The sequence below is a fragment of the Amphiura filiformis genome, chromosome 2 (assembly GCF_039555335.1).
Source record: "Amphiura filiformis chromosome 2, Afil_fr2py, whole genome shotgun sequence".
NCBI lineage: Eukaryota > Metazoa > Echinodermata > Ophiuroidea > Amphilepidida > Amphiuridae > Amphiura > Amphiura filiformis.
Window position 1 is genome coordinate 91,822,229 of NC_092629.1, and position 21,290 is coordinate 91,843,518.

Here is a 21,290-nt window from a genome sequence, read left to right on the forward strand (position 1 = left end):
ACCCCTATTGCCTCTCCCCACCTATGTGCACCAGCTTTATTCAATGCTGGGAAGGTAACAGACTAGCTGTGGAGGAGGTGTGGGTTCATTCCCTGCCGCGTCAACATGTTGTGCACCCCTATTGCCTCTCCCCACCTATGTGCACCAGCTTTATTCAATGCTGGGAAGGTAACAGACTAGCTGTGGAGGAGGTGTGGGTTCAAGTCCCTGCGGCGTAAACATGTTGTGCACCCCTATTGCCTCTCCCCACCTATGTGTACCAGCTTTATTCAATGCTGGGAAGGTAACAGACTAGCTGTGGAGTAGGTGTGGGTTCAAATCCCTGCGGCGTCAACATGTTGTGCACCCCTATTGCCTCTCCCCACCTATGTGCACCAGCTTTATTCAATGCTGGGAAGGTAACAGACTAGCTGTGGAGGAGGTGTGGGTTCAAATCCCTGCGGCGTCAACATGTTGTGCACCCCTATTGCCTCTCCCTACCTATGTGTACCAGCTTTATTCAATGCTGGGAAGGTAACAGACTAGCTGTGGAGTAGGTGTGGGTTCAAATCCCTGCGGCGTCAACATGTTGTGCACCCCTATTGCCTCTCCCCACCTATGTGCACCAGCTTTATTCAATGCTGGGAAGGTAACAGACTAGCTGTGGAGGAGGTGTGGGTTCAAATCCCTGCGGCGACAACATGTTGTGCACCCCTATTGCCTCTCCCCACCTATGTGCACCAGCTTTATTCAATGCTGGGAAGGTAACAGACTAGCTGTGGAGGAGGTGTGGGTTCAAATCCCTGCGGCGTCAACATGTTGTGCACCCCTATTGCCTCTCCCCACCTATGTGCACCAGCTTTATTCAATGCTGGGAAGGTAACAGACTAGCTGTGGAGGAGGTGTGGGTTCTTTCCCTGCGCGCGTCAACATGTTGTGTCCCCTATTGCCTCTCCCCACCTATGTGCACCAGCTTTATTCAATGCTGGGAAGGTAACAGACTAGCTGTGGAGGAGGTGTGGGTTCAAATCCCTGCGGCGTCAACATGTTGTGCACCCCTATTGCCTCTGCCTACCTATGTGTACCAGCTTTATTCAATGCTGGGAAGGTAACAGACTAGCTGTGGAGGAGGTGTGGGTTCAAGTCCCTGCGGCGTCAACATGTTGTGCACCCCTATTGCCTCTCCCCACCTATGTGCACCAGCTTTATTCAATGCTGGGAAGGTAACAGACTAGCTGTGGAGGAGGTGTGGGTTCAAATCCCTGCGGCGTCAACATGTTGTGCACCCCTATTGCCTCTCCCCACCTATGTGCACCAGCTTTATTCAATGCTGGGAAGGTAACAGACTAGCTGTGGAGGAGGTGTGGGTTCAAGTCCCTGCGGCGTCAACATGTTGTGCACCCCTATTGCCTCTCCCCACCTATGTGTACCAGCTTTATTCAATGCTGGGAAGGTAACAGACTAGCTGTGGAGGAGGTGTGGGTTCAAGTCCCTGCGGCGTCAACATGTTGTGCACCCCTATTGCCTCTCCCCACCTATGTGCACCAGCTTTATTCAATGCTGGGAAGGTAACAGACTAGCTGTGGAGGAGGTGTGGGTTCAAGTCCCTGCGGCGTCAACATGTTGTGCACCCCTATTGCCTCTCCCCACCTATGTGCACCAGCTTTATTCAATGCTGGGCTGGGAAGGTAACAGACTAGCTGTGGAGGAGGTGTGGTGATCCCCTGTAGCAACATTTAGGATCAGACTCCAGTAATACTGTTTGTATTCTATTACATTACATAGGTATACTTGAACAGGGCACCCAATGTGAGGAAGCGACTATTGGTTCCATGTAGGTTAGAGACTCCAAATCCTGAGTGCTATGTGTGTTCACCTAAACCTGAGGTAAGAAATAATGGAAACCAAGCTGAGATGAACTAAAATGTTTGTAGAGTCCTTTTTAAGCATTAGTCCTTGTGTGTGCGCCCGACGTCAAGCATATGTGCATAGGTACAGGCCTGGAAAAAACAGGCAATCTCCTTGCTGGGAACTTTAGTCATTTGGAGGGAAATTTTGCCTTTCTGGATAAAGAAATACATAAGAAATGGTCGGAAATCCTACCAAGTTGGAAGGAAATTTGTGTCTCTTGCCGGGAAATAAACATTTTCCAGGCCTGCATAGGACCTTGCGCCAAACAATATGCACGCAGTGGTTGGTAGTACACTTAATTTGTTTTGCAGAGTCCTCTTTAAGCTTTAGTCATCGTGTGTACGCGCTCGATGTCAAGTGTGGGCATAGGACCTTGTGCAAAATAATACGTGCTGGACGGTTGGTAGTACGCTTTTTTTGTAAAAGGAACCTAGCCGTCAGTCAGGTGGTCAAAGATTAACCCCCATTGTGTATACACCTCAAGAAGCAACATACAGTTGTCACCATTAAATGGATGCATAGCATAATTTTTAACACTCCCCAAACTGCGGTATGTGTGTTGGGGTGTTTTGGGTTTTTTAGAAGAGTCAGAAGTGTAACATATTCCTCAAATTACAAATATCTATCAGTGCAGCGTAGGATGGAATTCCCAGCAAACAAAATGTTTTACAGCAAACTATTTATAGTCCAGTTATATAAAGGGTATAAAACGTTTTAAAGCTTAAAGCTAAACATTATTTGTACATGTTTTTTAAGAGTTGATAAAATACTTTGCAAAAATGTTAGCGAAAAATGTTTTTACAATAACATTTTCGCATTTTTAAAATGTTGCTGTAGTGTTTTTTTCATATAAATGTTTTTAAAGCGTTATTGACATTTATATAACCTGATATTCAAATTTTATAAAAACGTTTTGAATAAAACCAAGGCTTGTTAAAAACACAATTATAACGTTTTAAAAACATTTTTGTGTTTGCTGGGTTACAAGTTTCAGGAAAATTACATTTATAGGAATATATTGATTTCATATTGCTTAAAAACAATTGCTTGTAACAAAAATGTATGAGAAAAAAATCTTTTGAACAATTTTATCATTTTTTTCTAGATTTTCAAATAAAAAATAAAATTCAGTAAAATTTTGTTTTTACAGGTGACTGTTCATCTAAACACCAGCCATGTCACTGTCAAAGTGCTAGAAGATAAGGTGAGTCATCAGGCTCTTCCAGTTTAAATCCCCCATGGAAGACATGATCTTAATCTCCCACACAGGGGGTGTAGATATCAAATGGAGTCACCCATTCAGGTAGCCCCATTTGAAAGTCATACTTCCTGTGTGGAAGATTAAGGTCATGTTTTCTACAGGGGGTGGATGTATTTCACCTTGAACAGCCTATCGTGACTTGAAGGTACATGGTCAGCTTTTGTTCTTACATCGAGACCCACCAATAAAACAATCTTGTTTCCAAATTTGAGTTGTATTGCTTTGGCGATTTTGATATGAGAAACAAAAATATGTAAAACAATGCCCCATATGTGGTGGGGACCACTTTTTTACCATGCCCCATATGTGGTGGGGACCACTTTTTACCATGCCCCATATGTGGTGGGGACCACTTTTTACCATGCCCCATATGTGGTGGGGACCACTTTTTACCATGCCCCATATGTGGTGGGGACCACTTTTTACCATGCCCCATATGTGGTGGGGACCACTTTTTACCATGCCCCATATGTGGTGGGGACCACTTTTTACCATGCCCCATATGTGGTGGGGACCACTTTTTACCATGCCCCATATGTGGTGGGGACCACTTTTACCATGCCCCATATGTGGTGGGGACCACTTTTTTACCATGCCCCATATGTGGTGGGGACCACTTTTTTACCGTGTTCACATAATGTAAATGAAAGCATTAAAGTTCACTTTTGTAATGTCAAAAATACAAGCTTTCTATTGATACAAAAATTCCAGCTTTGATGGAGAAAAATGGGGGATGAGGCTTTTTTTATGTTTAAACGGTTAGTGCAACTGGCATGATGAAGCGTCACGCCAGCCCAGCAGCAAAAAGTATGCAACCAGTATTATTCATAATGTCAAGAATGCCATCATTCAGTGTTATTACCCCATTATATAAATCTTTTATTGTTCCAATTTTGGCAATTTGATAAATCAATGGAAAACAAGTAGACCGCCTAAAGTGTCTTACATTACATTGTGCGGTTTGTACTGGAAGGAGATCACTGGCTTGTACGGCACTATGTTGCATGGTTTGTATTAGGGTGTCTATGTTTACATGTTTCACAGACCATCTCATCAATACCGTGTCTCTCCCTGATGTGGCAGTGACATCATAAGCATTTCATTGGGCACAGCCTCAAATCGCTTGCGTTCGCTCAAAGCGCTGGTGCACACACGCACCCGCTTAAAGACACCACATAGATGCGCGAACGAAACAGCTGCTTCAGCACGTTGACGTCACTGCCACATTAAGGTGAAAAATTTGACACGTTGTTGGGCCCACGTCGGCTCTCAATAGTCCTAGTAAAAGGTCCCATCATGTAATGATATTTCATCTTGCAATTTCAGATTCTGAAAGGAGAGCTGAATATGATAGCACCTGATGTAGAGATAGATGATGGCAAAGGTAAGTAGAATGATTGCCTTGATACAGAGATCCTGATTGGTTAATTACATGTCTGAATCATTTGAGTAGCCAATCAAAACTGAGCTTTTTAATCTCTTGACAATATCAAGCTTAATCCCCTTCTGACCATTCTTACTATATCTATGATTGGCTCAATACTGCAAGGTTATAGAATCTTATGCGTCATCGAAGTCTAGAATCTGGGGTTTGCATGATTGGCATTTGTTGGCACAGTAGTTGTGGAGCTTAATGTAGAATATTATATCGTCATCTGCAGCACATATCTCAAATGGCTGCCTTGTGTGATTTTTTTTTAATTTCATTGTTGCATTTTATATTGTTATTTGATATTTGAGCATCTTCTCTCCTTCATGAATGGACATGGGATTGTAATATTGTGATAATACCTCAAAAAAAGTTAATTTTATAATTGAAGATCAAATTAAAAAGACTAGTTTGCTTATGACGTCTTGTCAACCAGACCAAAAATGCCGTACTGTGCAGTTTAGCAGCCAATCATGCCACACCTTTTCCCTGACGTCAGACGCAAGCTGGTCTTTTTAATTCGATCTTTAATTATAAATGACAATAAAAAAAAAATTGCAATAGTATGTGAAGCAGACAATGATATGTGACTCCATTCAGGCTGAATTTTGAAAATTGAGTTACTGCCATTACTAACTTGCTCAATTATTGATGTTGAATTCCCAGGTCTCTTGAATACTTCGTGGCAAAGTTATGCCTATTTTCTTATGTTTTTTATTGTTTTTTCTCCTCACTTTTTGCCTATGTCTCAGTTTCATTATTGCTGACTTAGCCTGATTGGACCAGATCTGGTCACATATGCGGTTGTTGTGCAAATTCTAAAGTAAGCCTTTGTTGTCTATTTGCAGGTACCATTCTTATATCAAGTGAAGAAGGGGAAACAGAAGGTGAGTTTGATTTAACTCTCACGACACGGTGTCAGCTGCATATGACAAGTTTCAAATTTTGTTTTAAAAATTCACAAATTTCAGAAATATGAATTTAGATGACCATATTTGGAATCACCATGTAAAATGCATTAAAATGAGTACAAACAAGCCTAGTTGTGGTTCAGTGGTTCTTAAAGCTCTTGATTCTTTGAGCAAATTAGAAAATATCTCAAAACTTTTATGTTGAAGCCTTAATCTCTCACACATGGGGGTGTATATTTCAAATGGAGTTGCCTATTAAGGTAACCCTATTTGAAATTCACACCCTGTGTGGAAGATTAAGGTCATGTTTCCATAAGAGGTGGGTGGATTTCAACTGGAATAGCCCATTGGCCACACAGTGTCATTTCTAGAAACTAAACAACTGGAGCATTTTAACTTGAAACTTGGAATAAGAATATTGGGTGATAGGCTTCAATAGCTGTGTTCACATTATCGGACATACGCATGGCAGAACTTGGTCGGCGCAAGTTGCTAGGATTAGCGATAGGGGCTGCCAGGAGTAGTGACAGTGTGAACGATGGTCAACGTAAGTTCCACCAGGCGTACATCCGAAGATTTACTCCTGACAAAAGTCATGAGTAGCAAGCTAAGTGTAATCTCCGCTAGGCGTATGTTGCAATGTGAACGCTATACTACGCCTGACACCCGGTGTAAGTTTGACCTGTTTTTGGTCAGAACTAAGAAATTACATTTCGTGTGGTTGACGAAGGTAACAAAAACACTGAAAGTGGTAGCCAATATGTTTATGCTGACCAAAGGTGAATGCTTGTCTTGCTCGGTGGAACTGGTCAGCGTAATGCTAAGAGTAAGCTAGGTGTAGACATGTGGTAGAAGTAGGGAAGATCGTGGCCTAGCGGTTAAGGCATTGGACTGTGAATCCAAGGGTCAAGGGTTCGAATCCCGGGTCCGGCTCTTTGTGTCCTTGAGCAAGGCACTTCACTCTACTTGCTTAGTGCTTCGGAGGGCACTTTAAGCTGTTGGTCCTGTGTACACAACGTCACAGGCTATTCGAAAAGAGCAGGGGATCATCCTGGTACTGTAGACTGTACTTCAAAAATACACTCATCTACTCTAGGTTCCAGAGTAAAAAAGAAGTACAGCTTGTATGTACGCAGTGCGATAATACTCATACATATGAGGGATGCACTTACAAGGAAGAAGAAGATATTTGTGAAATTTTTATCAATGCTAGCTTAAGTTTATGGTGGGTGTAACTCAAAATGTGAACACAACTAATGTGAAGGAGTAAAAACATCATGTGTTACATTTAGACCACCCACCAAATAAGGTTTTCTTTAAGGTTTTCTTTTCTTTTTGTTTCAGAAAACAACAACAAGCTTCTTAGTGATTTCTCAATTAAGAGTGGCTCAAGGCTGAAGGCTGATGACTTCTTACAAAGCTATGAGCTTGTGATTAACATTATACACATGTAAGTCTGCTTCACAGGGTGTAAAACCTAACCACATGAGAACTACCTGCCGATTGGCTGAAAGGAAGTTTTCATTATCAATTGGCACAATCAGCAACATTGTTAGAATAATTTTACTACTTTGGTGTGAAATTTTTGAAAAGCTCATTCTGATTGGTGATTTAAGTGAAGATATCATGTAATTGACCAATCAGAGGCAATGTTAGATTGGCAGGTAGTGCTCAGGGTGTTAAGTGATTTCTCAATTAAGATTGTCTTAATCAGGTCTTTAGGACTTCATCAAACAATCTTTCGATTTATATTAAATGAGTCTTTCTTACCAAACAGTTAAGTTTAATCTCACTTGAACAAACGGTTATAATATGTTTACGGGACCTTTGGACGCCCAACATCTCTATTTGAACGTACCATTGGTCTGGAGAGGAGGCATTTCTGTAGACCATAAATGAATATGACCTTCATCCAGCAAGGATCAGCCAAGCTCAAAAAGTTTCTTGTTTAGCGCAATTCTTTTCCAAGTATTTTTACCATATGCTTATAATCGTAATACAGGCCTGAACCATACTTCTCGGACCTAATGATTATAAGGGATTAGACTAAAGCCAAGGATTGTCCGCGTTGCGGAAATTCCGCGAAAGCGGAAAACGCATTTCTGAGAAAAAAATAAGCAAAAATGACCTAGAAAAAGAAATACAATTGAAAAGAAATAAATAAAATACTAAATGAAATGGGTCTTCAAAATTCATCAAAATAAAGTAAAATCCGTCATAGATTTACCGTACAACGCCTGTCCTACCTCCCATTGCAGCCATGATACCCAATCACCCATCCCAACTTAGCAACATCGCAATGATCGTCACATTGGCCGGGCTGCAAACATGCTGCAATGCGTCATTTTCACAGATTCTTGTGAAATTTTATTATGTCAGATATGTGCTAAAATTACAAAGCAGAGAAAAGCGGAATTTAGCATTTGTAAAGCAGAAAATTCTTGGCTTTAGATTAGACACTTGAATGATGTTGTATTCATACCTCCATGTACCGGCATCTACATCTAACCTCCGAATGTGCTTCTTGATGGAGTGTGTAAATAAACGAGTTAGGTGTGAAGCATGCACGAAAGGCTAACATCGTTACACATCTGCTGATGCCCATAGGTGCTAGTGTGAACTTTCATTTGATATTCTAAATACCATTCTGTACCAAGCACATGCCCCTCATAGCCAACCTTCTACGTCTTGTATGGCAGACATAGTCCAAACGTCCCTTAAACGTACTATAAGTTTAATCTCACCTGATTTTAACCAAATCTGTTGCTCCTGTTCCTTACTTACCTTATATAGCGACAAACTGCCAGAGGAACAAGAATACATAGTAGAAGGCAAAGCACCTGCCCCTGAACCAGCACCAACCACCAACAATGCACCAACCAACAATACAATCACCACACAAGACAGTGCCGTGTCATCCTCTACATCAGAGCCATCCAGGGTACAGGGCCCAGCAGGGGATTGTAATGAGGCCCAGGCTGCTGTGACTACCAATGGGTCTAATGGTGATCAGGCGGGACCATCTGCTGGTAAGGGGACATTAACCATCTTAAAGGTGGTCTTAACCCTCAGGAATTATGGAAACCTTTAGGCCTCATAACTGCTAAATTGTTGGTCTAAAGAATATAAAAGTATACATATTTAGACAAGGCATCTGCAGCTGTGAGGTCAAATTTGGGCCAAAATGCTCATTTTTGGAGAAAATCCAAAAAAAGGTTTTTGTTGTATGGGCGGAGCCATAGGCGGAGAGCCATACTTTAATTTTGTTTTGCAATATTTGTTCGCACGTTTAAGGGTTTATCTAGCCACTGTATAGATTGAAAGTTGCAGGGTATATAGTATGTAATCAAATGAAGAAGTAGATAGATTTTCTATAGTAATATGTGTTCAGGAGAGGAGATATTTAACAAAAACAAAAACACCCAAGTCCGTCAAATGCACGAATAAGAATACGTGTATAGTATAGGCCTATCCACCATTGGGGAATTGCCGCAGCTGATTAGAGTCGTTCATTTAAATGCGGTACATGATTAGAGTCGTTCATTTCGTGCGGTAAATAGCGGGCAATGGGTGTTTTTGTTTGCTTTTGTGTTGCTTTTTGGAAACACTCGCGCCCGCTATAAAGTCGTTAATTTGTTTGCACAGACCTAGTCTCCTACACAGCCAATTTGTGTCGGGCGATCCGAACAAACATCGTGATAACCACATACAGTCTGGCCCGAGGCACAGACTATCAAGTGTTTATTTACCAGTGACCTTCAATAAAATCGATACTGTAGTACAAACATGCTATATACAGGGTGTCCCTGAAAGAACTGTTTCGTCAGAAACTTAATTGTTTGGGTATTTTCACCACCACAACTAAACAAAACTAAATACTTTTTGAATTTTGACAAAAAGACGAAATATTAAGATTAGAAATTTAATAACGTGGCATAATCACTGCGCATCATAATTTTTTACTTCATTTACTGTATAAAACACATCTTTTGACTCATTATGACCCCAGATTTTTTTCTTTTTGAGAAACAAAATCCTTCCAAACTTTACATAGAGCCAACAATTTACAAGATTAAATTTTTTTATTTTGGCATAACAATTCAGGGAATTTTGTTTTTGTTTGTTAACGTTTGTTTTAATACGCAATCACACGGGCACACCCTTTCCAACGAAAAATGAAAACTTTAATCTCAACATTTAATTTTGAGCATGGAGAAAGGAAATCATAATTTCCCTCCCGTTTCTCCCCATTTTCCCCTTCTGTTTTTCTTCTCAGACAACCCTTGTTTACCAAAAGTAATAAATTTTATTTAATTTATGACGACACAGCATTCTGTCATCCCTGTCTAGCCCCACTCCAAAGGTCTGACCTGGTTGTTAAACCGGCGCAGGCCAGATGTCAGAACTGCGAATCAAATGCAGCAAGGTAGAGGTTGTAATATCGTGCACATAGCTACCTATACCTTGCTGTACTGTGTATAGTGAACAGAGCATGTACAAACAGAAGGTATCAATAAATGGGACAATGGATCGTTTTCGAAGTTTATGTTGTGATGAAGTTTGGCAGTCAACATGTGCGATGATGCCGAGTATTAGGGAACAAACCAAAAGATCAATAACGTCCTATAAACGAAACTAGTTTCGTTTAGGGGTGAGGGAGTAAAAATACTCGATTACGTTTGTACAAAACCATCGGTCTGAAGAATGTGTCATTATTATTATTATGTCAAAATTTTTAACAATTCATTATTACGTTTCTGGCAGGCAAGGCGTAAATCGGTGGGGACAGGGGACACGTCCCCTCACTTTTTCAAAGTGGGGGACACAATATCAAATGTCCCCCCCCCCCACATGTTGGGCCCCCCCCCAAAAAAAAAAGGGAAAGGAGAGAAGAGAAAGGGAGAAAAAGAGAAGAGAAAAAGAGAAGAAAAATGTTAAATTGCACGCAATTCAGTAGGCCCATCACTGCCCATACCTAAAAATCCGCACAGCCGGTTCGATCGTAAGTATAATATATATTATAGGCCTGTGATTATTTTGGGCAAATTGCTTGAAGTTGAAGGCGGGTCCTCGGCCCAAAAGCCTGTACTGTGGGCCCGTTGATATGCAGGGCCCGTCACATTTTATCACCAAAGTCAGTTTTAAGACGGACTCAATGCTGACTTCAACATCAATCCATGCATAATTCCGAATCTCAAATCTCAAGTAAAATTTTGCAAATTGAGTTCGGTTCTTTTTTTGTTTGTTTTTATGATAACAGTGTAAAAATTATACCTTCATTTTGCAAAATTTTCCAACGTCTGAGGGCGGAACATCCCCCCTCAGACACCCCCCTGCGCATACATAAACATGTGGTCGCTTTCGCTTCTGTTTTAGTGAAGACTTGTCCACAAGTTAGGCTGTCATTTCACAGTTTTTCAGCTGTTTCAACTAAAATTTTACACAATAATAGTGCCAAAATGGTCCACCAAATGGTTTCAATTAGGTCTTCATTCTGCAAAAGTTTCTTACTTCTCAGGGGGAACATCCCCCTCAGACACCCCCTGTGTATACATAAACAAGTGGTCGCTTTCGCTTCTGTTTTTGTGAAGACTTGTCCACAAGTTAGGCCGTCATTTCACAGTTTTTCAGCTGTTTCAAGCTAAAATTTTACACAATAATAGTGTCAAAATGGTCCACCAAATGGCTTCAATTAGGTCTTCATTTTGCAAAAGTTTCTTACTTCTCAGGGGGAACATCCCCCCTCAGACACCCCCCTACCTTGCGGGGAGGTGACGTGCAGCTGTCGCGCCGAAGTATCAGTGACTAATAATTTTCATCGTGCCCCCCACTTTCAAAAATGGATTTACGCCCCTTGGGTCGGCTGAGAAATGAAACTAGTTACGTTTATAGGACGTCATCGATCTTTTGGTTTGTTCCCTTATAGGGTCTACAGGGGTTTTAACAACATGGTGTATCGCCTAAACTTGGTCCGTTGTATTTGTAGAGCTGAATAGATTTCGGGGTCATCCAAGGTCACCCAGGGTTCATCTGAGGTCAAATGACTAAAAAACTGTCATAATGGCACGAAACTTGGTGGGTATAGTCAACACTTAGAGTAAAAATTTTGGAAGGTCATTTCGGGGTCATCCGAGGTCATCCAGGGGCATTTGAGGTCAAATTACTAAAAACTGTTATATGGGCTCGAAACTTGGTGGGTATAGTCAACATTTAGATTCAAATTATTGGAAGGTCATTTCGGTGTCATCCGAGGTCACCCAGGGTCATCTGATGTCAAATTACTAAAAACTGACATAACAGCATGAAATTTGGTGAGTACAGTCAACATTAAGAGTCAAATGTTTGGAAGGTCATTTTGGGGGTAATCCAAGGTCACTTAGGGGTCATCTGAGGTCAAATGACTAACATCTGTCGTATGGGCATGAAACTTGGTGGGTACAGTCAATATTGCTAGGAAACTGTCTATACATACAAACTGAACTTCCACCACACGGCTCGGGTTGTTTTGGTAAAGCAATACCAACACCTGTTGTGAACTCGACACCACGAGCGGATATCCCATATCCCAACCCGTGCTCTGGGCATCTTGTAAAACATAAACATTACACAGCCGTGCGGCCTATTACATTTCCATATAATTTCCTTCTTTAATCACCCCACACTCCCCATCCACCATCCAGGCTTCGCCCATACAGGGTTCTGAAAAGAAACTCACATCTAAACACAACCACTACCATACCATCACCCAACAACCTTACACACCAACGCGTATGCGAAAACCGCGCAACCGAGAACCGCTCTAGTTTGTTTTGTTGTTGTTTTTTTGGTCAACACAACAACAAAAATTCTTGGGCCAAAATTTTTTTTTTTTAATTTTTAAATACTAGATATAAATATCAGGGAACCTTTTTTGTATTTTTTTTTAAATTTTGACCAACTTTTAGAAATTTGCTCCAAAAAGGGTAAAAAAATGCTCAGTTTAAAAAAAAAAATCATACTGAAAGCCTGATTTTATTAGAGGAGGAGCGTATTTTACAGACAATACGGTATTGAATACGGTAATCAGAATTGCTCCATTTCTGTATTTTTGTCCCTACAGCTATAGTGGAAGAAGACGATGACGATGACCTGATTATCATGGATGACGAGGATGAGGAGGAACAAGCCCAGCCTATGGTAGCACAGACTGCCTCACCAGGCAAGAAACGCAAACTGTCAGACAGCGATGATGCAGTGATGGCCAAGAAAGCTAAGGTCGCCATGGGAGCATCGGGTGATGGTAATGAAGAGGAGCTTGTTATATTGGATTCATAGCTAGGGTACTATGAAAGGAGATTACACACGGGCAGCAAAGTTTTGCAGCAGCAGGGTTGAGGCAGTAAAGTTCATTTCAGTGTGGTCAAAACTCTGAATATGCCTAAAATTTTGAAATTTTTGCCAAAAATAATGCATTTTTTGTCTAAAATAACAACATTTTTGCCAAAAATAATGAAATTTTCCATTCTGCACCACAACCAAATTTGTTCAACTTTGGATTGACCGTCGAAAAAGATTCACAACCAGTGAAAGTCCCATCAATACCCGATAATGAAGGTTGATTATTCCATGAAATGCGACAGTCGAAACTGCTACGCACGTACGGCATAGTTTTACAGTCTTTTGCATTAACGCGAATACAGGCAAAACTCTATCGCGTATACAAGAAAGCACAAAAAACTGGCATGATTGTTAGTCATGGCACGATGGAACAATCTACCCTCATGAATATGCAAGAATTCACAGCATACAAAACACAGGGACTTTGACTGGTTGCGAATTGTCTGTAGTAACTGCCAGCAGGGCCAGGGTTGAGGGCAGTAAAGTTCATTTCAGGGTGGCAGAACTCTGAATTTGTGTAAAAGTTTGAATTTTGTCACAAATAATGAAATTATCATTTCGGCACCTCAACCAAATTTCTTCAATCTTTGGATTGACCGTCTATGCTGATTTGATGCTTGTTATTAATGAACTATCAACTAATGAATCAAAATGAATGGTAAATTGCAATTGATCAATATCATTACATGCAGACATTCTTGTTATCACAAATAACAGTAGTTAATTGATAGATTGTGGGATAGGCTTTTACGATGGGAATTCATTTTTAGCAGGTTCGCCGTCAGACAAGTTTAGAACTGTCAAAACTTGTGCGACAGCAAACCTGCTAAAAACTTCACAATTGTTAATTATTAGATTTCATAAATAATAATAAGGATTGACCAAGCATCGAAGGTCGATCGAAAGATCAAACTAATTTGGTTCTGTTGCCTTTGTTCTGATTGGGATGGGGGTTTCAGGGGAGAGGCATGGGTGGAACACTACGTGCTGCAGGAAAGCTTCTCCCCGTACTGCCCTGGGAAAAAACCTGGTGCAGCCACTGGTTCTGCCATCTATTTGGTTCCCAAGATGGCTGCCATGCACATCCAAGATAGCACTATAAATGTCAATATTCTCTTCCCTGTGCATCCAAAATGGCCGACATAACATGAACAGCCATCTTGGATATGCAATAACGGTAAATTTCAAAAACTGCACATGAAGAATAATCATTTGAAATGTTTATGAAGTAATTGTAGTATGTTTCCCTCAACAACATTATCCAAGATGGCCGCCATGGGCTTGTATGCCATCAGTGCATTTATGTATGTGTTGTGAACAAGGAGCTGTTGGCCCACAGAAGTGTCAAAGCAAGATGGTCCCAACATATGATTATGTTTGATTTATTCTCAAAGGATGCAAGTTTTGTGTAAATCCTGATATTGGGATATGCATCTACTTTTTTCCCAGAATTTCTTCAAAAAATTTCGTCATGGTTTCCCCCCAATATTTCAGGATTTTTTGTTGTTGTTTACAGGTATCTATGTCTCTTTCCTCCATGGAGTAAAATCACTGTTGATAATGTTGTTTCTTTTCTTTGTGTGTTTTATTTTGTTTTTATATTTGAAAACACAACAACATGATATAGTCACCATGGCAACACTGACAAAAGCATGCTGTCACTAGGACCCACAACATGCTCATCTATCAAGGCACAGTTCTTTGACCCCAATACATTTGCACATTCATTGAATGACCTTTGACAATTTGGGTACAAAAACTCATAATCTGAAACTTGAGGTCAAATTTTGCACTATGATTGTTTAATTGAGGTTATTGAACTATGCCATTGGGATGAGGCCATTGTGGTCCATAGTGTATAGCGCACGCAATGACCATGTTGACTCGCTAATTACTGGTGTGGGTGTTGCTTCTTAAAATAAATATAGCTTATAGTTTTTTAATATTTGTTTTTCTGATGATTTATAAAATTAAGTGGAAGAAAGGGAATTTATATGAGTTATATTGAATGTTTCTGTTCATTGGAAGGAATATTTCATGAGGTGAAATATGAACTGTTTCATTCAACCTTGGCAAAGCCTCGCTGAATGGAACACATTTCACCTCATGAAAATATTCTTATATTTTATTTTTGGTGGTGTCCAAATTTTGACCTCCAAAAAGTTGTTGTAATCCCTAGCTATTTGTTGTCCACTAATAAGTTATGCAACTCTATTTTAGAGATAACTTGCATCAAATGATGTGCACAAAAACAGAAAAAAAGGAAAGAATTCAAAATTCCTTATATTTATTTGTATTTTGCTGTTTTTGTAACAAGTGTCATAAAAACCAACACAAAAAGAAGGTCCTCAATCCAGTGATCTGTCATCAAGCTAAACCTGATCATGTGATAACAATCTGATACGCTCAAAACATGACCAGTTATAGATTTATGACGGTTTATTGGAGTGAGAACTTTCTTTTTTGTGTGTGTGTGTTTATACATCATATTGTAAAAAGAAAAAGTGTGTCATAAAAAAGCTGTTTAAAAAAACAATTGCCACTTCAAGGCAGTGATTCCATTGTGCTATTCCAGTCGAAATCCATACACCCCATATGAAAGACATGACCTTATTCTCCCAGACAGGGGGTATAGATTTCAAATGAAGTCAACCATTCAGGTAAACGCATTTAAAATTAACACTGCTTGTGTTGGAGATTAAGGTCACGCCTTCCATAGGGGTCATATGGATTTAGACTGGAATTTCCCATTTGTAAGAATGGGTATTTTTTTCATATGAAAAAAATGGGGGGGGGCATCATTAGTATTGACAATACCCTAAAAAGAGTATGCTTAAATCACGAAATATCCCTTGAACTCACAAAATGTTAGTAAGAAAAACAAAGAAGATATCGTACCCTTCCCAGAATCCTTTGCAACATGATACACCACCTCATTACATCAAATGACTCTCCCAGTACTTTGTACAAGTTCCCTTTGTTTTCATGTTGATAATGAACTGGCTAAAAATGGGTCGATAGTCAAGAAATAAACATATATTTTATGATCTGTTTGTGCTCTGTTTATTGAGGTAGATTTCGTCACCATCAACCCATGTTGTACTAGATAGCAAAACAGTACAGAAAATTGAAATGGAAGAAATGCATTATGGGAAGTGTAAGACATCTTCTCTGAAAAGAAACCTAAGTTAAACTTAGGCTCAGTAAGTGTAGCTTTATTTATATAAAAAAGACATTGTACAATAATGTTGTCATGCTGGTTGTTCATGTTGACGGTTATGTCATGTTTTGTTAAATTAAAAAATACGCATATAAAATGGCACTGTGATAGTGTATGTGTTGATTTCATGTTGTCTGTTTATTAGCATGTTTCTACTAAATATACCATATATAATTTGACATCAGAAGGACATTCTTCGTATTCAGAATGCAATTCGATATTTCTGATGCTGCCCTAATGTCCCACAAAAAATAATGTGCAATTGCTATCTGATCCCTTAACCTTGCCCCAGCAAACTCATAACGTTTTTGACATCATTCGCAAAAGGTTATAAAAGGTCTGAAATGTTGGGTTTTATAAAGGGTATTAAAGGTTTTATAACATTAAAAAAAAAATTTTTTTGACAACCTACAACAAATATCTTAAGTGTTGACAAAATATTTGGCAAAGCATGTTTGCAAAAAAATGTTTACAATGGGCCTAACATGTTGAAAACATTTAAACTATATTATTATTGTGTGTTTTCATAAAAAACCTTTCAAAACGTTTTACATGACCTTAATGTGACCTGACATTTAATGTTCTTAAAACATTTTTAGCTAGACAAAAACCCAATATAGAACCTGTTTAAAACGTTTTTGTATTTTGCTGGGACACACACATTAAGTATTGGTCCTACCTGGCAATTATTTGCTCGTAAATTCGTATAAGACTAAACATTTCGTATAGGCCTATACAACAAAATATCAAACTTAGTATATATACAGAACTGATTTACACCCGCGCAACTCTAAAAGACCTAGTGAATTTTACCAAAACAGAGCACCATGACTGGGAAATCTGGAAAGCAAGTCTTGTTGTTTTTGTAAATCAATAATCAATAAGTATTTGTTTTAAACATGTTTAAGCAACCCTATAATATTATATTTCAGTACATTTTTTGGACAAATAAAGACAAAAATTACAAATAAGTACAGATATCACTTTGCTTCTTAACCTTTGGTGCGAGAGGTCCCGAGTTCAATTCCCCGCAAGGCAAAAAGAAAAAGTCTTATCCGCTCTCACCTTCATCTGGTTAAGGTGGGGCAGATGACCCATGATAAAAAAACATCGTTACAGTCGGTTCTGGTCAGGGTAATAAACCCGATTGTTGGCTACACTTGCCTGTCCTCTACAAATACCCCGACCAGCTATCTATGGCGACCTCCTTCACCAGATCACTTATGCTTGGCCGAAGTTTCGTCAGCGTTATCACCTAGATTTCAGCTGTTAATGCTTCTAATATATATATTTGACATAGTTTTTTTTAAACAGTAAAATAATTATTTTATGCTGTGAGTGAAATTCGCAGTATCACCTTCCTTCAATTTTAAACAACAATATTTCCAAAATAAAATGTAAATTCCAACATAACAATTAGTACGTTTTTAGCGGGTTCACCGCCGTAAATTACAACTGTCAACCTTTTGTCAGGAGTAACTCTGACTTCTTCAGGACAAAGTACTTAAGTATGCGACATGTAGGCTGGCCCTTGCCTCCTGATGGCTCTGAAAAGAGCCGTTCACTAAAGCCTCTTGTGAACAGTGAACAAGCAGACCCCCCCTATATGCTAATGTAAAAGTTTTTGATGGCTCTGAAAAGAGCCGTTCACTGACAACCACCCCTTGTCTTCAGAGAACAAACAGACCTCCCCTATCTGCTAATGTAAAAGTTTTTGGTGGCTCTGAAAAGAGCCGTTCACTGAAGACCACCTTGTCTGCATAGAACAAACATACCTCCCCTCTGCTAATGTCAAAGTTTTGTGTGGCTCTGAAAAGAGCCGTTCACTGAAGACTGCCCCTTGTCAAAGAGAACAGAGAACTTATCAGCTATGTCCTGTACTATACCCTGATGATGAGGGATATCACACGTCCCCACACACGCCTTTGTTATCTTTGGTAGGCAGAGGTGGCCTACGTATTCTGTACGTGACTTCGTCCAGGATACCAGTCCTTGTTAGTTTCTTATCTGCAATGTCCTTTACTATGCCCCGATGATGACCTATCTGAGATGAGGGATATCACATGTCCCCACACACGCCTTTGTTGTCTTTGGTAGGCAGAGGTGGCCCACGTATTCTGTACGTGACTTCGTCCAGGATACCAGTCCTTGCTAGTTTCTTGTCAGCAATGTCCTTTACTATGCCCCGATGATGACCTATCAGCTCCTATCTGAGATGAGGGATATCACATGTCCCCACACACGTCTTTGTTATCTTTGGTAGGCAGAGGTGGCCCACGTATTCTGTACGTGACTTCGTCCAGGATACCAGTCCTTGTTAGTTTCTTATCTGCAATGTCCTTTACTATGCCCCGATGATGACCTATCTGAGATGAAGAGAGCAGTGGCACGTTGCGAATCTTTTCCTGTGAAACGAAAAACAAAAGATATAAAACACGTTAATTCAGTAAACTCAAGAATTTCCTTGGTTCCTGGGGACTTCCTGGTCGTGTAATTTAAGTAAAGGCGATGTAATTATAAAATGTCATATTTTGCGTTTTTAGAGTATTTACGTATGTACTAACTAGCTCCCACAAATTACGAAAAATAAAAAATGATAAACTGTTCAAATTAACCCTCAAAAAGTTAATTTTATTTCTTTTCTTATATTAGGCCTACAAACAGAAGTAAAAGAGTGAAATAAAATCCATCGAAACATGCAGTTGGGGTTTACAAATCTGAATGTTACTTGTGTGTCATCATAGAAACATTACAACGTGGTGGGCCTATAGGCCTACGTAAATATCAAAAACGCAGATATAGCGTAAGATATTCAGCTTCAGCATGCGCAACGTCGGACGTCGACGCTGGGTTTATCCTTAGTGTAAGAGAGCACGAAATTAGAGTTAGGGTTAGGATTTAGGTTTAGGGTAAGGGTTAGGGTTTATAGGATAAAGGCTATGGTTAGGGTTAGGATTAGAGTTAGGATTTGTTTGGGTTTCTCTTACACGAAGGATACACCAGACGCTGATCGGTGGTATCCATGGCTTTCTATGGCCCCGTTCCAGGGACGGTGGTAGACTTGTCCACCCGGTGCAAAGATTTAGGAAACTTGAAAAGGAAACAAGAGAAGAGAAGAAAAATGGGAGAGAAAAGAGGAAAATCACTGAGGGAAATCATAATTGAGGGAAGAAGAAGAAAAAAGGAAAGAGCCGGAGGGTACTCCTTACAAATGACCGTAACTTGTGCTGCAAACTTCAACCCTGGTCTCAGTCATTTTAGACATAGACAATCGAACGTGGTCTCACTCACTCACTCACTCACCAGGCTGTGTTCGACCATTGTTGGGCGTAGCCCTCTTCATGATTCTTCCACTGTTCTCTGTCTCTTGCATTTCTTGTCCATGTATGTCCCATCGGAGACACATCAAGAAGTTAACTTCCATTCAACTTCGCCACCTAAGATGTATCATGGGAATAACATGGCAGGACCGAGTCCCTAATGGAGAGGTGCTTCAGAGAGCCGAAATGGAGAGCGTAGAAGCCATCCTAGTGAAAAGCCAACTGCGCTGGGCCGGTCATGTCGTGAGGATGCCTGATGAAAGACTACCAAAAGCTGTGATGTATGCTGAACTCACAGAAGGAAAGAGAAAACGTGGTGGACAGAAACTTCGGTATAGAGATGTTGTGAAGCGTCATCTGAAGACAGCTGACATGGATGTTGATACATGGGAGATGAAAGCTAGTGACCGGGTCAATTGGAGGAAGAAGATCCACGATGCTGGGAAAACAGTGGAGCGGAAGCGAAAGGAGAAGTACCTTGAAGGATGGAGAAAGAGACACCCATCAACTTCGACAACTGAGCCTTCATCGAACTCGATGGGCAGCCGATGATGATGATGATGATGTCCCATGTAGGCAGTAATGTCATCACGCTACCTCCACTTCTGTCTTCCTCTAGATCTTTACCCTGTTCTTGGTTGCCATTCTGTAAGCCGTTTAGTCCATCTGTTATCTTCCCTTCGTGCAAGGTGACCTGCCCATCTCCATTTCGCTTCTTTGAGTTTCACCATAATGTCTTTGACTTGAGTTTGACGTCTTATTATTTCAGTGTTCTTAATTTTCTCCCTTAAGGTAATGTGTATAGCATCTTCCTTTCCATTGCTCTTTGGGCTGTTTGTAATTTCTGTTTCAGGTACTTGGTTGTTGTCCATGTTTCTGCTCCATATATCATTGTTGGCAATACACATTGGTTAAACATTCTGCTTCTCAGATACATTGGTAACTTTTTATCACATAGAATGTCCTTGAATCTTCCAAAGCAACTCCAACCTGCCTTTTTTCTGATCAAAGCTTCTTCCCTAGTGTTGTCCTCCATCTTCACTGTTTGGCCGAGATATTTATAACCATCCACCTTTTCGATAACATCGCCTTCAACTACAATGACATCCTCTGACTGGTGGTTTGTCATATATTTTATTTTGCCCTTATGTATGTTCAGTCCAATCTTTTTACTTCCTTTATTCAGATCATTTAACTGGACCTCCATATCCTTTACTGATCTTGTCACCAAAGCTACATCATCTGCGAATCTCAGATCTGTTAGCTTCTCGCCATCTATGTTGATCCGCCTCTCCTGTAGGTTCAGCTTTCTGAATATATCTTTCATTGCTGTAGTGAATATTTTGAGGGATATTGTGTCGCCCTGTCTCACACCACGCTAAAATTTGGATTGTTTTTGAAACATCGTTTTCAATGTGGATTTTGGCTGTGGCATTTGTGTATATGTCCTCAAGAATTTGGACATAACCTTCATTGACTCCAACTTTACGTAGTGCTGTAAAGAGGTTGTTATGTTCCACTGAGTCAAAGGCCTTCTCATAGTCTATATATCCAATGCATATAGCTTCATAGATGGTCTACTGTTGAATATCCACTTCTGAAGCCTGCCTGTTCTCTTGGTTGGTTTTCATCAAGCACTCCTTTTATTCTGTTTTGTATTATCCTTGTGAAATTTTGTAAACATGTGATAACAGGCTGATAGGTCTGTAGTTTTTAATGTGTTTGTTGACCTTTGTTGTAAAGGAGAATCACTTTTGCCTCTTTCCAGCAAACTGGTATCCTTTTTTCATCCAATATTTGGTTATAGAGTCCAACTAAATGTTGAGTAATCCCCTCTCCTCCAATCTTGATTATATCACTAGTAATGTCATCTGTTCCTGGT

General features: G+C 40.1%; 2 protein-coding genes across 2 annotated transcripts in view; both read left to right on the forward strand.

The window, feature by feature from the left end:
* Positions 1-16,185, forward strand: part of LOC140146827 (SUMO-activating enzyme subunit 2-like) — a 40,654-nt gene extending 24,469 nt beyond the window's left edge. The window contains exons 12-18 of the mRNA XM_072168706.1: positions 1,765-1,866; positions 3,041-3,094; positions 4,478-4,535; positions 5,429-5,467; positions 6,836-6,941; positions 8,285-8,520; positions 12,591-16,185. Of these exons, the coding sequence (XP_072024807.1) occupies positions 1,765-1,866; positions 3,041-3,094; positions 4,478-4,535; positions 5,429-5,467; positions 6,836-6,941; positions 8,285-8,520; positions 12,591-12,805 (810 nt within the window). The 3' untranslated portion in view covers positions 12,806-16,185. The remainder of the gene's footprint in view (positions 1-1,764; positions 1,867-3,040; positions 3,095-4,477; positions 4,536-5,428; positions 5,468-6,835; positions 6,942-8,284; positions 8,521-12,590) is intronic.
* Positions 16,186-19,537: 3,352 nt separating this feature from the next.
* LOC140144773 (uncharacterized) lies at positions 19,538-19,960 on the forward strand. The gene has a single exon (XM_072166579.1). It carries the CDS (start codon positions 19,538-19,540, stop codon positions 19,958-19,960), a length of 423 nt encoding a protein of 140 aa, XP_072022680.1.
* The last annotated feature ends 1,330 nt before the right edge of the window (positions 19,961-21,290 follow it).